This window comes from Diorhabda carinulata, chromosome 5 (genome assembly GCF_026250575.1).
Source record: "Diorhabda carinulata isolate Delta chromosome 5, icDioCari1.1, whole genome shotgun sequence".
NCBI lineage: Eukaryota > Metazoa > Arthropoda > Insecta > Coleoptera > Chrysomelidae > Diorhabda > Diorhabda carinulata.
In genome coordinates, this window is record NC_079464.1 from 31,174,958 (window position 1) to 31,190,872 (window position 15,915).

Genomic DNA, 15,915 nt, shown 5'->3' on the forward strand with positions numbered 1-15,915 from the left:
TAGCGAATGCGCAATCATGAACGCTTGATTCAAGTGAATCAGTTCTGTAATTTTAGTTTTGTGGTCGGTGCGTAATAGGAAGATGTAAATATTATTAATATAGATAAATTATATAATTATCTATTGTTAAGAAGGTAACCTTAAATATATCTAATGAATAATATTATTTAACGATATATATTCATTTGAATTGATAAAATCGCATGAAAGTTTGAATACATACAAAACTACGTATACAAAAGGTTATGTAAACAATGCACCCACTTTAAAAAGTTAAAAAATATGTATTCATTAGTGGGATCCTCTATATACGTTCTTATTTAATAATAATTTAAATATTCCTTAATTGATTCAAATTTTTTATGTACTTTAAAGAGTTGCATCAACCTTTATTAATATACAATAAGACAAACATATCAAAAGTAGATTGGAGGGAATTTGATATAATTGACAAGGTTTTGCTTATAATTGTTTCAGTCTACAGAAGAATTTTGATGTTTCAACAATGCCTGCACCAATTCGACCTAAAGGGTCAAACAGTGGAAGCAGGACTCCATCAGTAACCCCAATGTCCGAAAGGCAGCAGATGGCATTGTTAATGCAGATGACTTCTGGCAACGAACCGGGCTCTAGAAGCCCAAGTTCGAGCTCATCGAGATCCCGAGAACGGAATGAAAGAGGTGAAACTCCATTGCATTTAGCGGCTATTAAGGGGGATGTTGATCAAGTGTGTAAATTGCTGGCACACCGTGCCGATCCTAACGTAGCTGATTTTGCTGGTAATTTTCAGTTTAATAATACTACTACAGCATACAGGTGCTAAGTGTAGCAAATTAATATACTACTCACTATGGTGATTGTTTCATTTTGTAATAAATCTCCAAATAAATCCTGAAGGAACTTTTCTATTTCTACTTCTTTTTATAGTATTCTTGACACGATCTGTCAGGAATTTCTTCTTGTTTAATAAAGGTAGGAATCAGAATACAGAACATTCAATGTGATTTATCTATGAATTAAGATGTAACCAATGAAAATCAAGCGATTATATAAAGTTTTCAAGGTTATGTTTTCAACGTCATTGCGGGTCGTAATTATTGTATTTCACTGTTTCGTATTTTATTTTTATTTGCTGAGATTTTTAAGCCTGTAATGTACATTGGTGATGTTTTAAAAACTTTAAAAAGCAGCAATCTAAAAGGAATTTATAACATTAAGTTATTTGAAATACTTTTTTTTTTGTATTCTTATTTTATATGGAAAAAATTAGTGCTGATTAGAATCAATTCAAAATAAAATAATCACCATCAATAATTTTGCTTCTTGTCTTGGGGCTTTTCGAATGAAACAAAAGTATCTTGCCAGCGATATTAGTACTTAGGTACTAACTTTTTATATACGGGGTAAATCTCAATGCATGTCGAACCTTTCACACATTAAAAAATACATTCGATAAATGCTTTCATAGTGCATGTTAGATTAAACACATAGAACATGTGATGCCATGAAAAAAATTGTTATTGGTACATTTTTAAATCAATTTCTTATTGGTTTAGGTGCAAACTTCAGTTTTCTGTCTTCTAGACTTTTGGCTTCAATCTTCTTCACTATCCTCCTCCACTTTCTGATATTTTTTTCTTTTACGCACTCTTCTTTTCACTTCTTCTTTCTCCAGCTTAATTTTCACAATTTTCTGCTTTGACAATGTGTCCTAACCATCTTGCTCTTTGTGCTCAACTCATTGGTGTTATTTTAGTTTTTTTTATCATCCTTATGTATATTTTTGAGATAATTTCAGCTATTGATAATTAACTCCCCGCATTTATAATATTTTCTTTTCAAATGTCTCGTTTTGAACTGCTACATTGAATAAAATTAATTTTCGACATTTCTACAGGATTCAAAAGTAACATTTATGATAATTTCATTAATTTATTAATCACGGCGTGATTTAGAGTTTATATTTCATCAATTATTTACTAATATTCGCCTGTGAATTGCTAAATCGCTTAATGGATGCAACGAAATGAATATTTGTAGCTATAATGATATGAAAAATGTCAAATTAATAAAAGTATGCAAATAATTTTAAAAAATTAATACATAATTTAGAAATATGTGACTCCTAAACAGGATTTCATAGTGGCAGAAAGTTCTCCGAGATATGTATGTAAATTTATACAAAACTTACGATTATTAAATTTTGTTTTATCCCGTACACAATCAATTAGATAAATCTCACTTTTATTCACTCACAATATCTCGTAAAATTGGTCCTAAACTGTTTTTAAATCCAAGTACTTTTATAAGCATATTGCAAATGGTGAATTTCTATATATAGGGATCAACTTTCGTATTTAAAACTTATTTTGTTCGGTTAAAACTCACTTTAATAACAAATCTATTATTCGAAAATATCATACTCTAATTGAGGTTAAATAAGAAACTAAAATTGACGATTTTCAAACAGCTGATCATGACATCGCGCCATTTCTTTGGAAGATAGGGTTATTAGGTTATTAATCGTGTTTTGTAAATTGGTATATAAACAAAATTTTTCCCGATAATTACGAATTAAGGGATGATATATACATATATTTTTAAGTATATAAATAACATTCATCGGGTGGGTTTTAGTTTTTTAATTGATTTTCGAAACTTTAAACCTTTTTTTATCTATGCTAGAGTTTTATGTAAACGTAAGAATGATTTAGTGAAAAAAAAACCTATAATATTATTTATTACGAAAAGGACTGATATTATTTGTGTTTAAGTTCAGAAATACGAGCCAGATATGAAGTTAAGTGTTAATAATTGATGGTAAATATCTTTTCTAGTTTTGAATTGTTCACGTGAAGTTATTATGATAGATATTTTATATTGAAATGTAAAAGCATTAAGAAATCTTTCATTATGAATCTGATTTCTCGTATTTAAACAAAAAAATAACGAAAATATTTTTGTTAAATCATTTTTTGTTATGCACATTTTTAAACTTGTAAAACCTAAGACGTAATTAATATAACTTACCTATGTACATTTAACGAAAAAAAATACGTTTTCGATTTCTTAAATATTCACATTTTGATGAATTCAATAAAAAAACCCACAAAAATGTTTACAATTTAACGAAATTAATTACCAGACGCCATTTGCAATACATCATTCATGGACCAACACGATTTTATGGAATATCGATATATGAGATCACAGACCTAATAGGTAAATATGATATATCGCTTCCACCCGATATTATAGAATAATTTATAATCGATAAATACAATCGATACATTTCATTCGGTATACTGAATATCATTAAAAAAAGTTGATTTTGTTTCTTTACTATTATTGTTTTTCCTTATATCAACTTTATTCCAGTCAAATATTTAATATCATAGATAAGGTAAATACGAAACATATATTTTTTATGTTAGGTATCGATATACATAAAACAAATCGATTTTTCTTTGCTTACAACAGCTGATACATGGCCGCTGATGGATTACGTCATTTGAAAAAAAATTTGTATTAGATTTTATATAATTCAAATTGAAGTAAATTTTCAGTGAAAAAATCTATAACTGGTCTATGAGAACTATGAATAAATTTGATACTATCTTGTTTTATCTAATTATAGTGAATATATAAGAATTTTATTTCATTATAGTGAATTAACGTCTTTCTAAATATATCCAAAACTCGTTGGGACCTTTTCAAGGTCAATAAAATGAGCATATTCATCATAATTGTTCCAAATATGTTTAAATACAGATTATCTATCAATAGAAATATTTCAAATTTGAGGTTTACCAGAAAGTACTCACCTATGGTATTGAATACCTAGATTAAGTTAAGCACACCATTTTATTTTTAAAAATGTTATAAAACTAAGTTTATATCAAGTTATTAGTCACGAAACGAACTAAACACAGAAAACGTTGCATTGTAGCGATTGCGTGAAATTATATTTTGAAAATTCAAATTTCGACCCACTAGTTTTTTTTTTAAACTCCTTTCAGGCTGGACACCTTTACACGAAGCCTGTAATCACGGCTGGTACGACGTTGCTTTTCGTTTAGTTCAATCGGGCGCGAACGTGAACGCTCGTGGCCTAGATAATGATACTCCACTTCACGACGCCGCTGTCAACGGTCATCTAAAACTCGTCAAATTATTAGTTGAAAGGGGAGCCGATATCTACGCGAAAAATTCCAAAGGAAAGACACCTTTAGATGTGGCTCCGGTATCCGTCAAGCCTTATTTACTGAATTCCAATTTGCCTTTACCAGGTAAGTGTTTATAACAATATAAATCACGTAATTATAACCTACAAATAATCAAGTGTCAAGTGCACCAACATATAGAAAGTAAATTTCCTAAAAAGTAAAATTTTTTGTTTTTTAAAGTAGTAGGTGCAAATACTATGTTAAATGTTATCGATAAATTTTAGTTTTAAGAAAATTCCAAACAAATATTTTTTATTTAAATGTCTTTCCAAACATTATCATTTCAAGGTTATATCGAAATGTCTGTTGAGACGTTGGTATGGTTATTTTAAATTTTCCTCGTATTTTTATTGACAGACATATCATAATAATGCATATTCATTTCCAATCCAGTAAATAACTTACTTTGAATAATGCGGCCTTGTAACCTCAAGCATATATAAACTTATTAATTATTATACTGTGCAGCGGGCATTGCGGGCAATATTTACGAGCTTTATAGTATTCTTAGCGGTGTTGCCGCTTTTACACTCTACCTCGTATTTTACTTTTAAAGAAAATTGATTCTAATGAGTTCAAGGATGATCGTAAATGGAATTAAATTCGTAAAAATTGTTCAAATTATGATATTCTTTTATTTTTTATTTGAAATTGTTCGTTGTATGCCAAAATATACGATATACGACCCGAATCCCAAACAGTTTTATTCTTAATTAGATCATTTTTTAGACCACACTATATATATTTCTACTTTATTTATTAGCTTTAACATTTTTCTGGGTTCATAATTCTTTATATTTATTCGATTTTCGTTATTCTTATTCACGTGAAATATGAAAACAAAAGTTCAATCACCCCAACAAGTTTTAAATAAATCGACTGTAGCAATAGTGAAATTCCGCGCGTATCGGCAACACGGCACGGAATCCAGTTGTGTCGGCGCGCGAATAATTCCGTTCTCTCTCGCCACCGCGAGATCAAGCAAGTGTGTTTGTGTGCATGTCGTAAAGTAAAACAAACCTCGCGGTATACAGCATCGAAGAAAAAAAAAAAAGCACGAAAGAGGTGCCGATAGATCGGACACAGACCCAGATGCGTCGTGGAGCATCGACACAACAACAGCAACATCACAAAGGTAAATGTCGGACACACTAGTTAAAAAAAAATCATAATCGGGAAACTCCCCACACAACTAGTTTTAGTCGTATGTAATCGTGTGCCGCAATCGTTCGAGAGCCGCTTCTCTTATGGCCGCCTTTTCGATCATTTTCTTGTGAATCTGTTGCGTACATAATTTATTTTTACGAACGAGTGCGGGCGTTGATTGTTTGCCGAAAAGCCGGTTTTTCATTTAGTTTTTTTTCTGGGTCATTTTGTTTTTTTCTTCTTCTATTCGTAAACGAGAATTTCGATATTGTCAGATTGGGTATGTATACACTAGATACATTCCGTCTCGTTTTATTATTGAGCATATTTACCTACTTTCTTTTGTTTGATTATTGATTAATAAATTTAATCGTGATATACAGGGTGTGTGTGTGTATGTGATTTAATTAATAATTATCGAATATACGTGGGAATCGTATTTGTTAGTGTGTATTTAGTACAATTTAATGTATCGTTAAATACAGATTGTCACAAAATTATATTTCGTAATTAAATTGATTTGATTATTGGTTAATAAATTTAATCGTGATATACAGGGTGGAGTTGAAGTTTTACTTTCAATAAAATACAGGTTGCTACTTAAGTTTTGATGTATGGCAACACTGATCTGAATATTTTGACATCGCCATCGTATAGTTTGACATTTTGACACGTACTCAGAACGTGTTATCAAATTAAATTGATTCGCGAACATTTTTGTTTTTATTTGTCTATTTCAAAACTTAACCCTCGTATTGCCTCAAAGTAGGGTAGAAAATTTCGAAAAAAAAAGTAGAAGGCGATCAGGCAATTGTGGGGGGGGGGGGGATTAATTAGGGATGAACTAACCTTAAAATTTCACAGAAGTGTTTTTGTCAGTGTATTGTTGAAATAGTATATTACACTACAAGGGGCGAACGTTAAATTTATGCCCGAGATCGAGATGTCAACTTTCCACCACTGTAGTGCATTTTTCTTCATACCACAGACAAAAATTATTTTCATACCATCATTTTCACTCTAATTTGACTAATTTTAGTTGATTTGAAAAAAAAAATATATTATTTGCATTTAAAAACTGAACATTCGAGTTATTTTGATATTTTTTAGTTAAATTCTACGTATATTTTTCCGTTTTAGAAGTTTAAACTTTTCTTTTTTTTTTTGAAAATGATTGAAACTTTATTGAAAACAAAAAAAAATTAAAAATGGAAGAAAATTTCTTGACAATGGTTGTAAGTCCGGTTCTGCTTTATAATTCTTTGCAAACTAATAGGAAACGTTATCTAATCTCTTTTTGAGAAGTATTAAATATAATTAAGCAGTTTAAATCACGAAAATAACAATTTAATGGCGAAAATTTCAAATTAATAATCGTTTTCTTTTCAGAAATACCTTCTACTTTCAATTTTTGACCTTCCTGTATGAGTTTTTTTCGTAATTACCGGTGTGTTTTGTGAATTTTTATTAAAAAATCAACTTTTTGATGCCCTCGTATATCGTACACGTTGTAAAATGCTTACACAATGTTTTGTTTAGATATTTAAAATATTTCAAGGTCAACTTATCTCGATGACATGTGTCTTTATGCGTGTGAGTTTGTGACTGATACAAATTTAGTCTGTTAGAATTATTATGATTTAGGCGATTAGTGTCGGAATATGTCGAATCGTCCAACATAAATCTACGAGATTTATAAAAATCTTCTTTTTTATTTCTATAAATTTCTATAAATAATACTCTTTCGAATTTGGCACGTTTGTTTTCATACATTGAGATAAGTAATTATCTCATAATTTACTTAGTTGTCTATCTGGTACGATGTGGAACATCAAAAAAATCAATTGTTATACGTGAACGTGTAAATCATATTGAGTAGTATAATTTAGGTCTTGTCTCGTTAACTACCAATTTATCTACATAACCTCGTTACGCGACCGGTTTTATTTTTTTTTTTTTTTAATAACTATAATGTTCTCACGTACACATTCAAATCATTCTCATTAGTGTAATTTTCATTTTAATTATAGTCATCGTATGCTGAAATAATTGTTAACCCCGTATATTTACTAAACATAGATTGTCATAAAATCAGTTTTCGGAATTTAATTGAGCGTATTCTATTATTAAAAATTCGTAAAAAAGCATAGTTGAATCACATAAAACAAAATTCTAATTAATTGGGTTTAACTGTACACAATAAAGAAAAGTTGTGAATATTCTAAAATTACGTGTCAATATTTCATAACCATAGATAATAAATAGACCATAGAAATAAAATCATATAACAATATAATCTTCTTTTTTCATAATTGTGGTCGTTTACTATTAATGATCCAGTTAATATAAGATCGTTCAATTTTCCACTTGGTGTAACGCTGTTATGGCGCCAATTTTTGACATTCAATTCAGCCATTAGTAGTTTACGTATTATTGTGGTATAAAAAAATTATAAACTAGTTATTTCAACAGAAACAAATTAAACCGATTAAAAACATCATTTAAAGAGGTTATGACATCAATTTACAAGGAATGTACGGTAGGACAAATCGATTTAAGTGAATAGGTTATTTTGAAATATTTAGAAAAAGTGATATATTTCTGCAAACTGGATTTTTTAATTTAAACATTTAATATTTTTGATTAAATTGTTATGAAAAGTAAACCATTTTGTAGATTCCACATCCGGATCGAGAGTAGTATCTCGCTCTTCAAGGGATGACAAAAAAATTACTTCAAGCGGCGAAGCTACCCCCTCAACGACCACCACTTCGAGTGGCGGTAACAGCGTCGTTGGGAGTACGAGTAACACTGCTTCGACGTCGAGTAAATCCCAAAAAGACGAACAGATGGACGTGAAGAGTTCGACGGCGTCGGGAACGACTGTTTCCACGACAGGGCCGTCAGCGACAACTTCCACGTCCACCGGCGAGGACGTATACGAATTCAAATCTTCGAAAGAGGTGGGTTTTACTATGAAATATGATATAGCGGAACTAAAGTCGATTCAAAATGTGGAAATTATAAAAAAAATTGATCGATATGTCAACAGGGCGATTCTTCTTCAGACGAACGTAAACAAAACCTTTCTGACAATACGGAAATGGAAGTGGACGAAGTAGATCCCTTGGGAATAGCTCCTCCAACTACTCAAGCTTCGGAGGAAACTACCACACCGGCCAAAAGGAATTTCTATGATTCCAACGAGGGTCAGGAAGAGGCTGGAAGTACGACAAATACGGGCGACGAAGAAACTAAAAGGAAAAAACGTAAAGAAGAGAACGTTAAAGAAGGCAAATCAAGTAATCAAAGAAATACAGGTTAGTTCTTGGTAATTTACTACTGATAATATGTTATAAATTTATTTTTCGCTTTTTAGGACAGAGCAAGGGTCAAGGGAATAAACAGTCGACTGGAGGGCAGATTAAATCAGGATCCTCGAGCTCTTCCAAAGTTAATTCCGACAAAAAGAGTCCTTGTTCTAGTCCTAAACCGAGTGGATCTGATCCTGAAGCAGAAGATGGAAAAACGGATCTGAAGGTAAGATATTGTTGCGAAGGATATATTTAGAGTATCGATGAAGTTAAAATTGTTATTTGAGAGTTTAAAAATTATTTAAGATGGTGATTTTCATTTTTGAGTCGAGCATTCTTTTAATAAAATCATTTTTATTATTAATTTGCTGCAAAAATATCCTTCGTTGTGTATGAAACAGTATGGTGATCCTTCAAAGTTAAATTATTCAGTTTTGATTTGTTAAAATTGGGCTAAAGGATGCTTTTTATGTCTGAGTTGATAATTTATAATACATTTTTGGTTTTTATCCTACTTTCGGATCATTCTAATGCAATAATGGACTTCATCGTGTACGAAACTGCATGGTGATCCATCCAAGGCAAATTATCTGCTTCTGCTTTTAAAAAATTGGGTCAAAGGATGTTTCCTATGCCTGAGTGGAAGATTTACTAGTTTTTTTCAGTTTTTCTCCATTTTTATTATTAATTTGCTCCAAAAATATCCTTCGTTGTGTATGAAACAGTATGGTGATCCTTCAAAGTTGAATTATACAGTTTTGATTTGTTAAAATTGGGCTAAAGGATGCTTTTTATGTCTGAGTTGATAATTTATAATACATTTTTTGTTTTTATCCTATTTTCGGTTCATTCTAATGCAATAATGGACTTCATCGTGTACTAAACTGCATGGTGATCCATCCATCCAAGTCAAATTATCTGTTTCTGCTTTTAAAAAATTGGGTCAAAGGATGTTTTCTATGCCTGAGTGGAGGATTTACTAGTTTTTTTCAGTTTTTCTCCATTTTTATTATTAATTTGCTCCAAAAATATCCTTCGTTGTGTATGAAACAGTATGGTGATCCTTCAAAGTTGAATTATACAGTTTTGATTTGTTAAAATTGGGCTAAAGGATGCTCTTTATGTCTGAGTTGATAATTTATAATACATTTTTTGTTTTTATCCTACTTTCGGATCATTCTAATGCAATAATGGACTTCATCGTGTACGAAACTGCATGGTGATCCATCCAAGGCAAATTATCTGCTTCTGCTTTTAAAAAATTGGGTCAAAGGATGTTTCCTATGCCTGAGTGGAAGATTTACTAGTTTTTTTCAGTTTTTCTCCATTTTTATTATTAATTTGCTACAAAAATATCTTTTGTTGTGTATGAAACAGTATGGTGATCCTTCAAAGTTAGATTATTCAGTTTTGATTTGTTAAAATTGGGCTAAAGGATGCTTTTTATGTCTGAGTTGATAATTTATAATACATTTTTTGTTTTTATCCTACTTTCGGATCATTCTAATGCAATAATGGACTTCATCGTGTACGAAACTGCATGGTGATCCATCCATCCAAGTCAAATTATCTGTTTCTGCTTTTAAAAAATTGGGTCAAAGGATGTTTTCTATGCCTGAGTGGAGGATTTACTAGTTTTTTTCAGTTTTTCTCCATTTTTATTATTAATTTGCTACAAAAATATCTTTTGTTGTGTATGAAACAGTATGGTGATCCTTCAAAGTTAGATTATTCAGTTTTGATTTGTTAAAATTGGGCTAAAGGATGCTTTTTATGTCTGAGTTGAGAGTTTACAATTTATTTTTGGTTTTTATCCTACTTTCGGATCATTTTAATGCAATAATGGACTCCATCGGTTACGAAACTGCATGGTGATCCATCCATCCAAGTCAAATTATCTGCTTCTGCTTTTAAAAAATTGGGTCAAAGGATGTTTTTTATACCTGACTGAAGAATTTACGATTATTTTACGGTTTTTATCTTTTTCCCTATAATTTTTATGCAAAAATGAACTTCAGCGGTTACGAGTTGAGTTGAAATGGATTTTTTCCAAATTTTGCTCAATCCAAGGCCCATTTTTGTGAGTTATACCTCCATAAAATTGCGAAGGAGGAAGTTTTCTATATCTAAATGAAAAATCTTCGAATTAGAAGATTTTTCTTCATTTGATTGCAAATATAGTTTCAAATTTATGGAGCATTAATTCCCCATAGCAATTCAGTTGAACATCCAGTGGTCTATGGTGGTTTTACAGGGGTCTTACATAAAATTCTATTGTTAGATCAGATTTGCATATTTTTTTTTTAATAATTTTTGGCAATTTACAAAAAATGTAGCACCTGGTGGTCCTCTGGAAGTGGTCCATGGGGAAAAACATTATGAATCGTTATTATAGAATGACCCATTTAAGTCAAATGATCAAATTTTATATTTATGAGTGAAAAATTTATAATTTTTATTAGATTTTTGATTCATTTTAAAGCAAAATTAGTTTCCGTTTGGGTATTTTACCGTAGAGACATTAATTGAGGACATTTTATTGAGTTTGACTTACAAAATACGGTGCTAATGACTGTTGTCTATTTCTGGGTCAATCATTTGTAAATTTTCACGGTTTTTACCCAATTTTTGACTCATTTGGATATAAATATGGCTTCCGTATGGTGTTTATCTGAAATTTTACTATAGAGTCACCTATTTAAGTCATTTTATCAAATTTGACTCAAATGAAACTCTACAAAAGGGTGTGTTTTACACCCAAGTCAAGAATTTACTAAAAAAATAATTTGCATCCAGTTTTCGTATAATTCTGATGCCAAAATGGTCGTTATCGAATACAATATTGTAGGCTCTTAGTTATTTTTTGAATATTTTCCATTTTGGAAGGGATTTTGTACCATTTTCCCTACAACTGACATAATTGGGGTTTATTAATGATTTACAAACGAAAAGAAGACGAAAAAAATAATAAAATTCCACTTTTTATTATAGAAATTTTCATTTTTCAAAATTTTTGACTCAAACTTTTCGAAGGTACCTCCGTTGAAAATCGTCATACCTCAAACCACCGGCTCCGAACAAGAAAGTGGAGTAGGACGTAACGGGAAAAACAGCTCCCAGAGATTGCACCAAGCCCTACCGTACGTAGTCCCGAGTTCGACTAATACAGAACCAACAACCGAAAAAGAAACAAATTCCGTTGCAAACAATCCAGAAACTCCCGCAACCACCGACAAAGAAGAAAAAAAAGAAGATGCGGACGACGCAGACGAGGTAAGTTAACCATCCACGCGCAAATCACGGCCTCGTCCGCATTTTTTTTTTTGGTTTACAGGCACAATCGAACGCCGAAACCGAAACTTCGACCGCCACCGCGTCCGCTCCGGCCGCCCCGGCGCCGCCGCCGCCGGTCGAATTACACCCGAGGAAAAGGAAAATGAAACAGAACAAGGAGACGGCACCGCCGCCTTCGGATTCGCAGGAAAACTCAACTGAAGCCCAAGTCCATCCGCACGAACAACCGATAACCAATTGTTATCAGTTATATTTGGATATTAGGAAACAGGTAAAAGGATTTTCCTAACCTAAATTATATATCATCCGTAATCGGATCTATAAAATGTCGAAATTCGTCCGAACAAATAATTATTTTCCCTAGAATTCACTTTTCCATCGAGCCGGATCCGAACCAGGCTCGAAGGACCAGATTTTAAGTAATCACTATTAATCACCGCTAGTTTCAACGTCGAATTTCGTCTAAAAAAATGATTATTTTCGGTAGGAATCCGTTTTCCATCTGGTCCTTCGAGCCGGATCCGAACCAGGCTCGAAGGACCATTATTTCAAACGTTAAATTTGATTCAAACAAATAAATGATTATTTTCCTTTTGAAATCCGTTATTCACTACCACTGTACATTCTGGTCCTTCCAGCCGGATTAGAACCAGGCTCGAAGGTGCAGATTATGGGTATTCAGCATGAATCGCCATTATTTTCAACGTTAAGTTCGATTCAAACAAATAAATGATTATTTTCCCTTTGAAACCCACTATATACTACCACTGTACATTCTGGTCCTTCGAGCCGGATTAGAACCAGGCTTGAAGGACCAAACTGTATGATTATCTTCAATGTTTCCAACTTATAATCATTTTAGATTGCCAAAAGACGTAGAGGCTTGTTCCCGGTCCAACCCAAACCTCCCCAAGGCTTCAAAGACTATTTGATGAATAGGTGTACGTACGTATTAGCGGGTACTGCACCTACAACACCGAATGTAACATATCCCCAATCGCTACCCCAACAAATGAAAGATTTGTTCAGCGATCAGGAGAAGGAGAGGTACAGACTGCGGACACAGGTAAATTTTAATTACTCGGCTGCACCCCCTTGTAACTATATGATTACGCAGAATATTCTGGAAGGTTGTGTGATGTTTTTAATTGAATTTCGTGTTGTAGCATGTGATAGAGAAGGAGAAATTGGTGTTATCGGTGGAACAGGAAATTTTAAGGGTGCACGGTAGGGCGGCTAGGGCTTTGGCTAATCAATCGTTACCCTTTTCCGTATGTACCATCATAAGAGACGAAGAAGTTTACAATCTAATCACGCCCGAACAAGAAGAGAAAGACCGAAACGCTAGATCTCGATATAACGGTAAGAATATCTACGTTGTACAGGGTGTAACGATTGTTACGTTAGATACCGTTTATTGGGAGTGTCGAATTTGGTTTTTTTTTTGTTGCAGGGCGACTGTTTTTGAGTTGGTTGCAAGACGTCGACGACAAATGGGAGAAAATTAAGGAACACATGTTGTTGAGGCACCACAACGAAGCGGAATCTCTCCACGCTGTCCAGAAAATGGATTGGGAATGGAAATTGAAGGAATTGAATTTATGCGATCGGAAAACTACACCGAAAATTGAAGAAACTCACGTTCCCATGGTGCACGTTTCTGACGATTTCGATCTGCTGCCAGCTTGAAAAACTTTTTTTTTATATTCATTTTTTATTGTAAATAAATCTCGTGAGATTATTTTGTTTTATTTACCCTTTTTGGAATTAAAAAAGGCCCGATACTCCAGTTAGTAAACTGTAATTTTGGTTCCGGTAGTTTAGGATAGATGGCACTAGCTATATAGATACTACGAGTACATTTAGGACTAAAAATAGAGAACTGGAACTATTTGTTATAATACTGGAATGATAGATGGCGTCGGCTGTATTGTAACTGAAAACCACGGTTTTACATTACCAAGCACGTTTAGGACTTAAAATGGAGAACTAGAAGTTTCTGTTACAATACTACAGTGATAGATGGCGTTGGCTGTATTGATGTAAGGCCGTATCGCAGCAAATTTAGGACTAAAAATGGAGAACTGGAACTGTTTGTTACAATACTGGAATAATAGATGGCGTCGGCTGTATTGTAACTGCAAATCACGGTTTTACATCTTCAAGCACGTTTAGGACAAATAATGGAGATCATAACATATTTCTTACAATGTCGTAAATGACGTTAACTACACTGAAATTAATATCACGTTCAGGACTAAAAATGGCGAACTACAAGTTTCTGTTACAACACTACAGTGATAGATGGCGTTGGCTATATCGATGTTAGGCCGTATCGCAGCAAATTTAGGACTAAAAATGGAGAACTGGAAGTTTCTGTTACAATACTAGAGTGATAGATGGCGTTGGCTATATCGAAATCGCAAAATGTTTCGTGAGTAAATAAAAGATAGTCGCATATCAAGGAATCTGTAGGATAGACAGCACTGGCTACATTGAAACGGCTAAAAGTTTTACAAATGAATGCGAGATGGCTCTGTCTACATTAAAACGGTGAATTCTACTAGTAAATGCGTAATGAGGCTCTTTATATTAAAACAGCGAATGACAGATGGCCCAATGAACCGCTTATTAAAATTTTACTATATAAAATGATTGGTGGATATTGCTGTTTATAATAAAACGAGATAAAGTCTTGGAATTGAATAAAAGATGGCGGTGAACTTCGCGTATTACTATCCAGGGATGAATTACAGATGGCCAGAATAAACGGAAGATGGCACTGTCTATACTGAAACTACAAATACTCTCGGAAGTAAAAGAAGGTGCAGTTTCGTTTGATTTACCTATGGTAGTAATATTTTTTCTTTTTATTCGATTTGTTTGATAAAAAAATCAAATTGAATTTCGTATACATGTCAAAAATCGATTTGAATCGATTGGACTATACTGCGTGCTAAGCATTAGTGACTAATGTTTTTGAAATGTATAATATACACACCGAAAATGGAATCAAACATCAAAAATACTTTTAATATACATTATTTATAAAACTAACATTTATAATTCGTCATTTAAAGTATATATTGTGAATTTTATGATAACTTAATACATAATAAACCTCTATCACCTTGCATTTATCTATGGCGGAAACAGTTTTTTAGAAGGTGGTGTCAAAATAGCGACGGCGTTGACGTAAAAAGAAATGATAAATTCTTTTCGCTATTTAGTTCAAATATCGATAAAAAACGGCATAAAAATAAACAAATCTGATATAAATCGACATATTTAGAAGTTTGTGATATTCGTAATTAATTTTCAAAACAACTACAAGTGAATCTACTCGATAAGTTGTCATTTCTTCTTCTTTTTTGTGATATCATTGGATAAACACGAATTCTCTTGTTTCCATTTGATTGTAACGAAGTAAAAGTTTGGTTATCGCATGAAAAGTTAATCGATTTTAATAATAGTATTTATCTCTATTAAATAAATAAACAAACAAAATATTTGCTATTACATAATCAAATATAATAATTCTTCTTTTTTTCCATATTCAAACATCATATACTAATTTTCTATTTGTAAAAACACATTGGACTTTATTAAACAACCCCTCACTAGATTTCAGGTAGAGATTAAACCCATATCACCACCGTAATTATCATTTTAAATACATAGTTTTATCAAGCCCCTTAATTTGAATAACTTCGAGGATTACCTATAGGGTTCACGTCTCCCCACCAAGCCGACGCTTAAACACACCTACTCAGTGGCGTCACAAAGGGGGTAATCTGTAGTCGAGTGTGGTGACGCAACTGATTTATATCGATTGGTAAAACAATTTTAAAATAAAAATATAAAAAATCATCGTGATATTCAGCGAATATCGAAACGGTTTTTCGAATTTCAATATTTCCGATATACAAGGGTTA

The 15,915-nt window shown here is 32.3% G+C and overlaps 1 protein-coding gene across 6 annotated transcripts; it reads left to right on the forward strand.

The window, feature by feature from the left end:
* The first annotated feature begins 3 nt into the window (after nt 1-3).
* Nucleotides 4-13,721, forward strand: LOC130894610 (ankyrin repeat domain-containing protein 12). 6 transcript variants are annotated; one of them, XM_057801533.1, is made up of 11 exons: nt 4-134; nt 478-680; nt 4,020-4,289; nt 8,049-8,335; nt 8,425-8,692; nt 8,752-8,912; nt 11,720-11,959; nt 12,021-12,251; nt 12,843-13,046; nt 13,147-13,342; nt 13,434-13,721. In XM_057801533.1, exons 2-11 carry the CDS (start codon nt 506-508, stop codon nt 13,667-13,669), a joined length of 2,268 nt encoding a protein of 755 aa, XP_057657516.1. In that variant the 5' UTR covers nt 4-134; nt 478-505; the 3' UTR covers nt 13,670-13,721. The 6 variants fall into 6 exon arrangements, with proteins under 6 accessions (XP_057657516.1, XP_057657513.1, XP_057657514.1 ...); XM_057801530.1 differs by having other exon boundaries at nt 7-134; nt 478-779; XM_057801531.1 differs by having other exon boundaries at nt 46-84; nt 478-779.
* Nucleotides 13,722-15,915: the final 2,194 nt, after the last annotated feature.